The sequence below is a fragment of the Apaloderma vittatum genome, unplaced genomic scaffold, assembly GCF_000703405.1.
Source record: "Apaloderma vittatum isolate BGI_N311 unplaced genomic scaffold, ASM70340v1 scaffold35982, whole genome shotgun sequence".
Taxonomy (NCBI): Eukaryota; Metazoa; Chordata; class Aves; order Trogoniformes; family Trogonidae; genus Apaloderma; species Apaloderma vittatum.
In genome coordinates this window covers 12,345-26,586 of record NW_009704745.1, presented here as the reverse complement: position 1 = coordinate 26,586, position 14,242 = coordinate 12,345, and the positions used below count along the sequence as shown (strand labels likewise).

Below are 14,242 nucleotides of genomic sequence, written 5' to 3'. Positions count from 1 at the left end.
AGTTAGCTTTGCACTTTGCATTGTTTTCCCAAACTGCATAGCAGCTTACGTGTAGTGTCTGAGACACTGGGGCCACGGAAATCAATGGGGCTTCATGAATTCCACCAGCAGCACCAGTGAGTGCTAATTAAGCTGCTGTGCAGAAAGGTCCAAAATCACACCTGCTCTCGCGCCGGCCCTGCGGCTGCTGTTTTCGAGCGCTGTCCCACAGCACCATCTGCTCGTTTGAAAGCCCATCAACTGCTGGGTGGAGCAACGGCCAATGCCACCTTTCTCATTACAAAAATAGGAAGGATCAGAAGTTACACACTCGAGGCAGGCGAGCACGATGCGTTCATGCGGCATGTTTTGTTGCACTCCTCTTAACAAGACAGGAATTTTGGGTGCGCAGGAGCGGAATACAGCAGGGGCGGAGCAGGAGGCAGGTCCCCTTCGCCTCCCACACCCCGCCAGCAATGTGACAGGGCATCTCTGGAAGGAGAAAAAATGACAGCCTGGCAGCCGGGAACCCCGTCCTGAACCTTCCCCTTACTCAAGTACATCTCAGCCGGGTTTGCTTTGTGTAGCGAACGCACCAGAACAGCCCACGCAGATGCGAAGCTTTTCGTTTTGCCGACTCCGCTTCGCGAGAACACGCGGCAAACGGCCAAAGCTTTACACATCTGCCCCTGTCCTGGTGTGGCTCGTAAGAAAAGATGGAGACAGCCACGACGGAAGAGTCCGCTGCGCGTACACGCGGCCAGCCTAGAGCTCCTCATAGTCCCCACCTCCTCGAGGCTTGCTCACACTGGCTCCTCCTCCTCCAAGAAAAGCCTCAAGTTCATCTATCTCGCTGTTCTTCTCCTTGCTCTTCTTTTTCTTCTTCTTTTTCTCTTTCTCCTCTTTGCTCTCCTCCTTCTCTTTGCTCTTCTTGTGCTTGCTCTTCTTTTTCACAGACTTCTCCTCCTCCTGCAAAATGAGAACATTTTTATTAGCAAATCCTCCGAGCGTGGCAGTAACCCAGCACGTGTCGCCCTGAAGCTTGGCTCTGACAGCAACCTGACTTAGGGTGAAGCATCTAGGACCAAGGCTGGCTTGGAGTTAATTCTGGAAGACCCTTCTGTGAGTTTGGACAGAAAAGAGGAAAGACCATGTGATTTACACATAGCAGTGGCCTGGCAGGCAGTTTGTGCCTGACAGTGCCACGGAATTGGACTGGCAGAAATGTCAAGACGAAGCCTCCTGCAGACTTTCCTCTGATTCTCGGTCTGTGGGGGACACCTCTCTGCTCGGGAAAAGCCACGGTGCTGTCACCAGACACACACTGCCCCGTTTAATCCCGTATTTCATGAACTCACACGCTGCTTTTTCAAAATTCAGCTGGTCTAAAAGCCTGCTTTTGAGCTTCATGGCCTGCAGAGCCTGGGAGGCACAGACCTGGCTGCAGGGCTGAGAACGGGAGCAAGTCCACCGGGCACACAGAGCACACTGCAGACGGCCACCCCTCACCTGGGCTGGTAAGTAAGAGCAGAGCAGCTCTAAGGAATTAAATAGTACCTCTTTGCTTTTCTTTTTCTTCTTCTTTTTCTCCTTAGAAGCTTGTTTATCTGTTCAAACAAGACAAACAACGTTGGTTTTAATCAATTTAAACCACAGGAGATGCAATCCTGCCCTGCCCCGATTTCTGAGAACAAAACATTCCATCCTGGAGCCATGTGCAAACACCTCGGGACAAACCGTGCCCCTCTAGAAACCAACACAGGCCCCAGCAGTTGCACCCAAACTTAACCATACCCATCTACTTTAACTATGAGCATTATATTATCTATATCACCCTGTGCTATGAACACTGACCCAGGATCACTCCACCACAGCTACTAAGAAACAAATGCAGAGAAGAGCATTACGAGCTGGTGCAAAGGCCAACGTGGGGACCAGATTATTAATTCCTGAAGAAGAGCTCCCGGAACACTTTCGCCTTGACCACTAAATACTTGAAGGCAGATGGAAATCCTGCCAGGCACGGCTTGTGCTTCTGCGAGCTGAGCTAATAACGGCCGGAGCACCGTGGACACAGCGCCAGCCCACGAATGGCCCTCGCCGCCATTTGAACCGGGTACGGAACCGGTGTCACCGCGAGGCCAGAGCGTCGGCGCCGCAGCCCTGTCCTGCTCTCACGGCGCCAAACGAGTCCCAGAGCCCGTTGCTGGCGAAACATTTGTCCCAGGATATGGTGGCCGATGACTCGGCTGCAGATTTGACGGCTTTGTGCACAACCTCCTCGAGCAGGGGACTGTCCGCTCAACTGTTTCACAGGAGGCTCTAGGACCACACGTGGTATTTGACTGTCAGTCTCACCTACACACTCTTTTTTTTTTTCCCCTTGGTTGATCTGGAAATACAAGTCAGCCGTGGAGAAGTCTAATTGCCGGGCAAGCTCGAAATGACTGATTACCAAGACACGCTTTTATATTTATCCCAGAAAGAGGAGACAGGAGGAACCCACGTTGAATTATTAAAGATGCTAAGCTGAAGTTAAATTATTGACCCGTGCCTCTGCAGATGCACTTCCAGCTATTTCAAGCTGTGCTGTTCAGCACCTCAGAGCGACAGGCTGGTGAAGCCATCGCAGCCTGTGACACCTTGCTCACGCTTTTGGAACAGCTATTCAAGGAGATCTCTCTCTGGTGCTGCTTACAGCCTTAAGTCTTTAACTTCCCGACTTTCATGGTGACATCAGGAGCAGATCTACAGGAAGCTGCTTTGCAGTACTGCCAAGACACCGCAAAATTATTTGCGCAAATAAGATTTCATCCCTCAGGGAAAGGGGGGAAGGAGAAAAAAGCCTGAGGAACACTTAGGTTGTGATCAGAACCTCGCCCCACCCTGCCCAAAAACATGAAGGCAAATTGGCGGGGTACATCAGAGTGTTTTGCTCAAGATCCAAATTTTTGAGGGGGTGGACACTGCAGCGCTGAACCCCACTTCCCAGGCATGCCAGGCTAAGTGGGGAGCCTAATACAGAAGCAGGTTGGGAAAGACGTGCCTCTGCTTCCAGCCACGACAAAAATACTGCATGGCTGAGGCCACGGATGAGCAAAGCTCGCCCTCTCCCATGGGGAAAAACCTCAAAGTGATTTACGCTGTGTTAAACCACATTAAAGGCTCACACGGGGCACTGCGTGAAGCTACAGGGTATTTGATTTCGTGCAGACTGGTTTGCTTACACCCTAGAACCATTTCTGAAAAAGCAAATGCCTGACAAACAAAACCAGCAGAAGTGGAAATAAGGCGTGAGCTTTACCTTCCTCGCTGCTCTCCTTGGGACCGGTTTCTTCCAAACCCAAACCAAAAAGATCCGAGTCATTTTTCAGTTTGAAGGAGTGGACTGTTGATTTCACAGGTTGGGGTGGCTTTGCCAGTGAGGTATCATCATCAGATGTTTCAGAGAGATCTTCCCGGACTGGGAATTCATCCTAGAGACGACAAAAGCCAGACAACACCGACAAATCTTTCAACCAAAATCTCTAAGCTTGTTGTACCCGAGGACGCCAGATGTCAGGAGGTGGGGAGCAGGGAAGGAAATGGTAGCTGTTACTGCCTGGAAATCAATGCTTGTGAGCTTATAAGCTCTATCTCTTGCCTTAGTAAAATGCCTCAGGAGCACAAGTGCCGGAAAGCGTGCTCTGATAACATTTGTGCTACGATAATCAAATTCTTGATGCAAACGGATTAAACAAGATCTTCACCTGTGTTAGCTCAGCAGCATCAGCCTCTAACTGCCCTGGTGAGGCCCCTCTCTTTTGGGGAAAACTGACCTCTGGGCCTGACAGACAAAACCTTTTTGCTGCGTAGCTCTGTGCCACCTCGGGTATCTGAAACAACAGGCAGCAGGGCCAAGGAACGGGCCTGTGTTTGCAGAGCAATAATTCCCTTAATCGACCCGAGAGTTAAAGGCTGAAGGATCCGGGGCTCTTTAGCTTGGAGAAGAGGAGCCTGAGGGGTGACCTCATCAATGTTTATAAATACGTCAAGGGGGAGTGTCAGGAGGACGGAGCCAGGCTCTGCTCAGGGATGTCCAATGACAGGACAAGGGGCAACGGGTACAAGCTGGAGCACAGGAGGTTCGACAGAAATATTAGTAAAAACTTCTTCCCTGTGCGGGTGCCGGAGCCCTGGCCCAGGCTGCCCAGAGAGGGTGTGGAGTCTCCTGCTCTGGAGACTTTCCAATCCGCCTGGACGCGTTCCTGTGGGGCTGCCCTGGGTGACCCTGCTCTGGCAGGGGGTGGCACTGGGGGATCTTTTGAGGTCCCTTCCAACCCCAAACATTCTGTGATTCTGTGATTCTGTGGTCAAAGGGGCCCTGGGAGCAAAACCCAGGATGCTGCAGAGAGTGGATATCACCCAACAATCCTCTGTCTCTGTACAACGAGAATGGAAATGAAGTTTAATGATCTTCTGACACCTGCCAACCGCTCCTTTTCAGAATTCATTGACCAGCCTTTCTTAACATCTCCACACTGACCAAGCACGACTTGGCTCTGCTGCAGATCTGGGGGCAATGCACTCCTCCTCCTTGCTAACGGTGCTGGTTTTACTGCTCTGCCTGACCAGTAAATCTTGTGGTTGAAAAGCATTCACAGGTTGTGGGGCATCTCCCTGACACTGTCGCAACAGGAAATCCCCTTTCTCATCACTGCACGCTAAGAGAAATGAACTTGCTCCAAATACTTTTACTTTCATACAGAAGTACTGAGAGAAGCAAGAACTGAAAATGCTAAATGAATGGAAAACTACTTAATAAACAGCATGACACGTAGGCAAGGTCAAAGAAACTGAGATAACCATCCTCTCTGCAGGATTCTGGAATCATGCAAACACACAAAACACTCCTGAGCAGCAGGGAACCCAGACACCAGGAACAGCAACTGCCCGTCCCAAACACCGGTGAGCAGCTTCTCCAGATTGCTTTGCTGGCTGCGAGTACGGATCACTGAAACCAGGGACAGCCAGAGCAGCAAGTTCCTACTGGCCCAGAGAAGATACCTGTCACATCTTTAGTGCCCCACACAGGGGCAGCGGGGACTCTGGGATCGAGTGTTTGCAGGCAGGACTGTGCAGCTGCCCTCGCACTGAGATGTTACAGCCAACCTGGCGACGCTGGGATGTCTTTCTTGGGCAGATTTTCCTACTTCAGTAAGAAGCTTTGCCAGGCAAATTCTGTTACGGCCTTTTGACGGCTGGATTGACTGTAGGGAGCTTGCTCTCTCTGGCAGGCACACCCTTCTACATGCTGAACTTTGGGTGAAAACCCATTAGGCTTTGTATTTTATACCTTCCACACTGCTGGACTGACCATGCTTTGGACTCGCTGAGAATAAACAGCACATTAAGACCCACAAGCACGAACCTCGCTGTCGTGTGGCTTCCACAACCAGAGCCTTAGTGGGTTTGTGCTTATATCAATCTCTTCAGGTTGCTTAGCACCTGACTCGCTGTGACTGGTGCTGAGAGATGGGAGAGCAGATGAAAGCTCTGCTCAGCGAGATGCCTCAACACTTCAAGCTCAGCTTTGCAGCAGCGCCCGGCAATTTATGCACGTTATTTACCATTTTCTTCTTCTGGCTGTCAGAATCCTCACTTTCGAAGTCTGGGTCATCCATAACAAACGAGAGCATCTGAGTAGCTATTGGTCCCTCTGGATCACTGTCAGACTCCTCAGGCTTTTCCTCTTTGACCACTTTCTGCTTGAGAGCATGTCCTTTGCTTTGGGAAGTGGTCTTTGGGGCCTGGGCTGCTGCTGGGGTGGCAGCAGCAGCAGCTGGCAGGCTGGGGTTGACCTTGCTGCTGCTGTTTCTTTCGGACCCAGAACGCGGAGGTAAACTGTCAGGAGGCTTCGTGTCAGTTGCTTTGGTCAAAATTGCTTCACTCTGTGGTTTCAGAGAGTTTCTGGAAGACCTGAGAAGAAAGAAACAAGTTGTCAGAGCCCGTCCACCCCCGCTCTGTGAAGCGAAGCACAGTGGCCAATTAAACAGCCGAGCCTGCCTCAAGGGCTGCAATGTGCATCTCGGCAGCAACGGCAGGTCATCCCCGGGGGGGCTGCCCCCAGGCTGAAGATAACCCTCGTGTCCCTGTGGCTGCTGATGCGCACAGGGGCCAGGCCTGACGATCGCCCGCAGGATGTGATATGCGGAGAACACGGTCCGGTTCATCGTTCTCCAGCACAGGGTGCGGTGAACGACTTCCACTCCCTTCGCCACAAGCCGTGACTCCTCTGCTCTCCTCACATTGCTATGAACAGACGTCCAGGCGCTCTGTTACAGCCTCTTGTTCAAACTTGGGGAAAAGGCTGGGCCATTCCCAAGCACAAAGGTACCAGTGACTGCAGCGCTCACAGGCACGCTGCCTGGGGGCAGTGCAGAAAACACTGCGGGAAGCAGCCATCCTGAAGTACCTACAGCCCCAGCTCACAGCTGAAGGAACAGGCTGACAGACCCCTCGAGTCTTCCCAGCGCCTGCACAGAAGTCGGTGGCAGGTCTGAGAAGAAGCCCCAGTTTGCTAGCACAACCCCCCACTTCAGGCTGTGCTTCGTACCTTTTTTTTTCCTGCTCCGTGTCAATGTCTTCATCAGGTATGAGCACGACCTTCGAGTTCTTCGCTTCTTCCTCTTCCTCCTCCTCGCTGGAGAGGGTGACGTTCTTGCTGGGCACCCGTTCTGCTGCCAGCATGGGTCTGCTGGGGATCTTGTCATCCAGATCCAGGTCATCTTGGAAAGCCGCCACCATGGGGTTCCCCCCGGGCGCCTCCCCATCGCTGTAAACCAGACAGTGATCAGACCCAGCACCCCTGGGCTGTGCCAGGACAGATGTGTCTCCCCTCAAAAGCAGATTGCCTGGCTTTTCCCACCAACCTCAGGGTCAAGGTCCCTCAGCCCGGGGCAGCTTCCCCCTGCACCCTGCCCAGCTCCCCGCAGGCTGCAGCGCTGTACAAAACGGGCCGCTGGAGGATGCGTCACACAGCGGCTGCTACCGCAAAAATAAGTGGCTGGGAAAGGTGAGCCTTGGTGCTACAGCCTGTCAGAACATCTCCAGTCCAACTCGCAAGGATCAATCAATTAAACAGCCCGCCTTGATCTCCACATCCTGTAATTACACCTGATCATACACAGCCACTGCCATGGGAATTCACTTGCAGCTATTAGCTTCCCAGAATTATTTCTGTTTCTCCAGAGCTCCCTGAAGCAGGTAGCTACCCAGATACCAGAACCGTGCTTTAACATTCCCCACATTGAATTAACCTAAGGACACACTTTCAGGGCTGGGAGTCTGTCAGACTCCCCGTGTGTAACACAGTTGTGTGTTCAGACTACCAGCTGAGGATTCTTGTCTGAATGTCCTCAGGACTCAACAATTTTAACACTTTCTGAAGGATTTGCTCATGTCAGGAATATAGATATTTTCCCCAGCCTTGCCTGACGAGCCCTCGCATCACCCTTCCTCATTCTATTTGCTTTATCCGCAACAGACACCCAGTCCCTGACAACGTACCGCACACAACCACCACTGCCCTTTTAATGACTCCATATGGATTGTACAAACCCAGCCTTTTGTTTTTATGCAGAGACAGAAGAAATTATTATAGCTTGGAACAGACTAGATTTGCGAGGCACAGAAGGAATCCCAAACACCCAAATTCCTCAGGTGTTCCCAGTCACGGGCAGTGCCGTGAGAGCCAGAGGAGGACTCTGCGCTGATGGGACGGGACACGCCGAGGCCCCACGGCAGCGTGGGTGACTGCGTTGCTCACTCTGGCCCTTCTCACGGCTGGAGGCTGGTTTGCAAGTTAGTTTTAAAGCCACAAAAACATCTGCCAACAGATAATTTGGGACATACGGGAGCCCATGCTCACGACACGTGGATCACAACCAGCGCTTGTCTGGGTTAGAGCATTAAGCCCAGGGCTTGCACCCGCTCTCTCCTGCTCTCCACGCAGCTCGCGGCTGAGCAGAGCCAGGCAGCTGAAGAGCCTCTTCATCAATAACACTGCTGCTCTCATACCGAGCCAGAAAGGAGGTACACAGCCCGCCCCACACAAAGGAGAAGAAAACTCGTGCCCGAAACAGCCTCCAAGGCTGGAGGAATTACAAGGGAGCGAGTTCTGAGGTCTGTGAAGCACTGGCAAGGTTCCCTCTTGGAAAGTGTTGAAAAGAAAAGGGAGTTGCATCCTAAAAACGGCAGGATGCTATTAACTAGTGACACTGCATCTCCTTACCATGTCACTGCTCTATTAAGCACGGGGACTCTTCAGAGATTGCTGCCACCGTCCTTCTCTGCACACCGTACAGGACCTGCAGCCTTTAAAGCATTCCCAGTTCGAAAAGAACATCCACATGTGTACACACACCCACACAAAGTGGGTCACCTCCCTTCGCAGAGAATACCCTGCCTCCACCCGGACCTTCCACACAAATCCTTGAGCGACAGCTTAAGAGCAAAGCAATGGAGTGAATATACGTCAGGAAAATCACGGCTGCAGCATAAACAAGGTCTGACAATGCAAAATTAGTATCAGCTTGTGGTCCTGAGGTTCCAGCTGGAAGGAATTCAGAGCATGCAAAACCAAGCACATTGCACCGCTCTCTCCAACGCTTGACACGCTGCCAAGCCTGCGTTTGTGTCGAGCCAACGTGTTTGCAGGTGCGGGTACCCACCAAAAATGACTAAGCTCACCAAGGTCTGTGTCTGATCACACAGCGCGTTGGGGTTTCCTCAGCAAGCCCTCTGTGCACGGAGCTGCTGCCGGTGATGAAAGAAATCCTGCTGCAACCCGTGTGCAACGGCCTCAAAACCGGACCAACCGTGTCCCACCAGCCCTGCCAGCGGAGCCGGCCCCACGGGCAGCCTGCAGCATCCACTCGCCACATCAGTTTTTGGGGCTGGAGAAAGAGGAAAAACCCGAACTCTGATAATGCAGACAAGTTGAGGGAATGGCACACCGCAGGATGAGCCTGTGGGGCTGTATTTTAGGAGATCAGGGGCTTCTACTGTGAACCAGAGCATCCTCAGCTTCCCTCACCTGGTCTAGCGCAGCTGTGTACCACTATAGAAACAACAGATGCCATAAAAGCAAAGAAATAGTACAAAACTCTTCAGATGTAAGGAGAAGGAAACCAAATCAATGTTTAAGATCAATGTCTAGTGACGCTGAGAGGACAGATCGGGAATACTGTCAGGGACAGCATAAACTCGCTTTCAGACACCTACAGCCCAGCCAGGGACCTTGGCCAGCCTGACCCAGCGGGGAGGAAGCAGGGAGCTCATCTGGAGCCAGGCTGGCTCCTCCGGCACAGCCACCGGCACTCTGGCTCTGGGCGTCAGAGGAAAAAGCGGCAAATTAAGCTCTGAAACAGCAAACTGGGAGATTGAACTGCCTTCCTAATTAAGTGGTAAAAAACAGATTCAGGGAGTTCTCTTTATTGCAAGCTAGAGAACCATAACACACCATTAAACAAAACCCAGGACTCCATTAATCCCCACAGACCTGTGCTGGGATTTAGCTACAGCAACACCGGGAGATGTCAGTAAGAGGTGGAAGTCGCGGGAGCTGTCTGCTCTTTGGGAAAGGGGAGCCTTGTTCCACAGGCATGAGCGCGTTCCTCACTGACAGCACACTTGGGGAAAAAAAGGCATTTTTTTCCTAACATTACTGCTCCATGTGAACTCCTGGTCCATTGTTTAGAGATGTTGCAGAGCAGGGAACGGGCTCACACGACCTCATTGCAAAACAACAAAGAATTCTCTACATCAACAAAACGGAGAAGAACTGCCAGACCTTACAGCCTCTTTGTGAAATGCAGAAAAGCAAACAATGGAAGCAAACACCCTCTGAGCTCAGGAAGCAGCTCAGTTCCACAGGATAACAACTTGCTTCCAGCCAGGAGAACAAGACCTCCTCTTCCCCGAGGAGCTGCCCTCTGTGTGAGAGAGCAGCTGGAGTGCCTGGAGCTCTGCCTGGGGATGGGTGAGGAGCCAACCGAGAGCTCACGGGTCAGGGCTCAAGACAGGGCAGGTAAAGGTGACACCAGGCGGGTGCCCACTACAGGCTGCCTGCCCAGGAAGAACAGGATCAGGCCCTCTACAAAGAGACAGGAGCAGCCTCACATTCGCTCGCAGGCGCTGGTCCTCATGGACTTTGATTAACTCGTTATCTGCTGGAGGGAGCAGCCAACAGGACGTGAGCAATCCACCAGGCTCCTGGACAGCACCGATGGCAACTTCCTCCTCGGAGTGGCAGAGGCTGGACCTCACACCCACACAAAAAGAGGGTCTTGTTGGGAAGGCGAAGGTCAAAGGCGGCCTTGGTGGAGTTCAGAAAGGGGGGTTTTACCCCCCTTTATCACAAGCAAGATGGGACTTCAGGAGAGCAGACTTTGACCTCTTCAAAGATTTGCCTGGAAAGTCCTGTGAGATAAGGCCCTGGAGGGAAGAAGTGCCCAAGAAAGCTGGTTAGGATTCAAGGATCAGCTCCTCCAAGTTCAACACTGGTACATCCCAGTGTGTAAGGAGTCAGGCAGAAATGCTAGGAGGCCTACGTGGATGAACAAGGAGCTCCCGGACAAAGTCAGTCACAAAAAGGAAGCCTACAGAGGGTGAATGCAACGACGGGTAACCTGGGAGAAATACAGAGACGTCATCTGAGCAGCCAGGGATGAGATCAGGAAAGCCAAAGCCCAAAGGAAATTTAATTTGGCCAGGAATGTCAAGGACAACAAGGAGGGTTTCTGTGAGTACAGAGGTGACAAAAAGATGACTGGGAAAAATGTGGGCACCTTCCTCCCTGAGAACAGGGACCTGGTTACACAGACCACGGAAAAGGCTGTGGATGCCTTCTGTGCCTCAGTCTTTACTAGCAAGATCAGTCTTCAGGAATCCCAGGTCGCAGAAACCAGGGGGATAACATGGAACAAGGAAGATGCACCCTTGGTGGAACAGAATCAGCTCGGGGATCCTGGACAAAACAAACCTGGACACACTTAAGTCCACAGGCCCTGATGGGATGCACCCACGAGTTCTGAGGGAGCTGGCAGATGTCACTGTGAGGCCACTCTTGATCTTTGATCGATTGTGCTTGGGAGAAGTGCCTGAAGACTTTCCTGAAGAGGAAAGGTAATGCCACTCCTGTCTTCAAGAAGGACCCAGAAAATCGCAGCTGAGTCAGCCTCACCTTGACCCCTGAGAAGGTAATGGAGCAGCTAATCCTGCAAACTATTTCCAGGCACAGGAACGACAAGATGATCATCAGGAGTAGTCTGCCAAGGGCAGATCATGCTTGATCAACCTGATAAAAAGTCTATGATGCAATAACTGGCCTGGTAGATGAGGTGAGAGCAGTGGATACCCGGGCTTTGACACTGTCTCCATCAGATCCTGGCAGGGAAGCTGCTGAGGTACAGGCTGGATGGGGAGGCAGTGAGGTGGATGGAAAACTGGCTGAAAGGCCAGGCCCCGAGGGGGGTGAACCCACGGCATGGTGTCTAGCTGGAGGCCAGGAACTAGTGGTGTACCCCAGGGGTCGATACGGGGCCCAGTCCTGTTTAACATCTTCGTTAAAGATGTGGATGATGGGGCAGGGCGTACCCTCAGCAGGTCTGCAGATGCCACCAAACTTGGAGGAGTGACTGATGCACCAGAGGGCTGTGCTGCCATCCAGAGGGACCTGGACAGGCTGGAGAAATGGGCTGACAGGGACCTCCTGAAGTTCTCCCTGGGGAAGAACAAGCCTACGCATCAATACATGGTGGGGGTCACCCAGCTGGGTGGTGGGAGAGGACTTGGGGGTCCTGGTGGGCACCAAGTGAATATCAGTGAGCGAGGTGCCTCTGCCACAAAGAAGGTGAGTGGTGTCCTGGGCTGCGTTAGGTTGAGGGAGGGGATCCTTCTGCTCTGCTCAGCACTGGAGAGGCACATGTGGAGCACTGTGTCCAGTGTGGGGCTCCCCAGTACAAGAGAGACACGGACATCCTGGAGAGAGTCCAATGAAAGGCGAGGAAGATGATGAAGTGACGGGAGCAGCCCTCACGTGAAGAAAGGCTCTCACACGCGAGCTGGGACTGCTTTGTCTGGGGAAGAGAAGGCTTGGGGAGACCTTATCAATGTACTTACACACCTGAACGAGGGTGCAGAGAAGATGGAGCCAGGCTCTTTTCAGTGCTGCTCAGTAACAGGACCAGAGGCAAGAAGAACAAACTGAAGCATAGGAAGTTCCCTAGAAACATCACAAAACACTTCTTCCACTGTGAGGGTGGCCAAGCACTGGCACAGGCTGTAGATTCTCCAGCCTTGGAGATATTCAAAAGCCGTTTGGACACAGCCCTGGGCAGCTGGCTCTAGGTGGTGCTGGTTGAGCAGGGAGGTGGGACCAGATGACCTCCAGAGGTGCTTTCTAACCTCAGCCATTCTGCGATTCTGTGAACAAAACTACCTCTGCTTCACATGTGAAACGTACAGCGCACCGAGCTGTTCTCACATGAGCTAACTGCTTACAGATAGCAAGGCAATTCCTCTTATTTGGGCAAGAAAAGTAGTGTCACAAATTCTTAACACATACCCCATTCTTCTGCCACATCCTCAATGTGTCTCCAGTTTTGAAGCTTGTCCTTGGTTACAGCACATCCATGTGCGAGCTTAACACTCACATACCCGCTTAAAAACGATCAGGAGACCTGCACACGTCTCTCTGGTATGTTCTCCGGCTTTGCTCCTCACTCAGATGCAAGGGAAAAAGAGCTTCCAGCATTTCATTTTTTAAACCCAATAAAATCTCCATTAGGTTTGAGTGGCTTCGTAGGAGAACACTTTCATGTTCTTTATGCCAGAGAGAAATTTCTGCAGCAATCGATTTTGTTGCAATTGCAACAACCTACTCACTGCAGTAGAAGCTGATTATTAGGGACTCAGGTTGCTCCTGGGCACTGTGGGGTTGTAACTGGCATCCTGAGGGAAATCAGTTATTGCAGGTGATGGTGAGAATACATCCACACCCTCTGAATCTCAGCACATCTGGTTTATTGTGGTAGCCCCTTTCCAGCAAGAAACAAAAGGCAAAATTGCCAGATCACTCAGAAAACTGTGAGAACTACATAAAAAAACCAGAGCACGACATGGATGCCAAGCTGCAGAGAAATAACGAGCATGTGCATCTGCAGAGATGTGCTGCAAGGTCTTCTGCTAGGGAAACAGAGCTGTTCCAACTGCAGATGGTTACCAGTGTCCTCAAAGGATGAAGCTGTGAACAAGAGTCCTCTCCGGGCACTGTGAAAGTCCAGCAGTGTCTCTTTTCCTGCCTCCACCAGCTCACAGGCACTGCAAGGCTACCGAGACTGGCGACAGAGCTCAGAAGGGCATCGGCAGCCAAGAACATGACAACTCTACAATCAAGGCGCAGGGCTCTCGCATCACGGTACAAGACGTTGGGCTTTTTGTACAGTTTAACACCCATTTGCTTCCAACAACAAACGTTCTGGAGAAGAGAAGCCCTTGTTAAAGATCCAGCCTCCTACCCACGGCAAGAACCCAGAGCTGAAGCGCTCTCAGGGCACCTTCAGCAGACCTCAGCAAGGTCAGGCTTGGCTCTCCTGACGTTTCCTTGTTAAACAGAAAAACAGCCCAGCTCAGCCACAGCCGCAAGCAAGATGCTTTGTAGGCGAGCAACCACCACTTTTTTTTTCTTTCCTTCTTTTTTTTTCTTTAATAAAACATCCACGTGTTCTACCATCACAAGGGATGATGACTCAGGCTGACCTGCATTAGACAGGCATTGAGCCTCATACACAGCATTGATTTCAAGTCGTCGTGGTTGAACTAGAGAACAGTGAATCATGACAAAGATGTCAAAAGATGCAGAATCCACCACAGTCACAGATGAGACATATCAGCGTTTAATTACTCTCCTGGTTAATCCAGTGCTGATGACAAGAGGCAGCAGGCAAGGACTGTTCTAAGCAGAGGGATCCAGAGCCTGGGAGTCTGCTTAGGTCACCTCTTAATTGGCAGTCTGCTTTCAGACAGCTTGGGGCACATCTTCTTGTCTGAGCAGCTCAGTATACACAGTCCCTTTTCCCTTTTCTTTGCTTAAAAAACATCAAAGCCAGGAAAAGAGAAAAAAAATCCAGAAAAAAAAAAATCCAGCGTACAGCATAAGCACAGTTCTTTTATTTGAAGGACAGAATTATAGAATCACAGAACAGTTTGGGTTGGAAGAAAC

The 14,242-nt window shown here is 51.5% G+C and overlaps 1 protein-coding gene across 1 annotated transcript in view; it reads right to left on the bottom strand.

Moving 5' to 3' along the window:
• Positions 1–744: 744 nt before the first annotated feature.
• Positions 745–14,242, bottom strand: part of LOC104270718 (rab-like protein 6) — a 17,884-nt gene continuing 4,386 nt past the window's right edge. The window contains exons 3-7 of the mRNA XM_009865151.1: positions 6,575–6,793; positions 5,589–5,937; positions 3,284–3,455; positions 1,537–1,586; positions 745–948 (exon numbers count right to left, since the gene is read on the bottom strand). Of these exons, the coding sequence (XP_009863453.1) occupies positions 745–948; positions 1,537–1,586; positions 3,284–3,455; positions 5,589–5,937; positions 6,575–6,765 (966 nt within the window). The 5' untranslated portion in view covers positions 6,766–6,793. The remainder of the gene's footprint in view (positions 949–1,536; positions 1,587–3,283; positions 3,456–5,588; positions 5,938–6,574; positions 6,794–14,242) is intronic.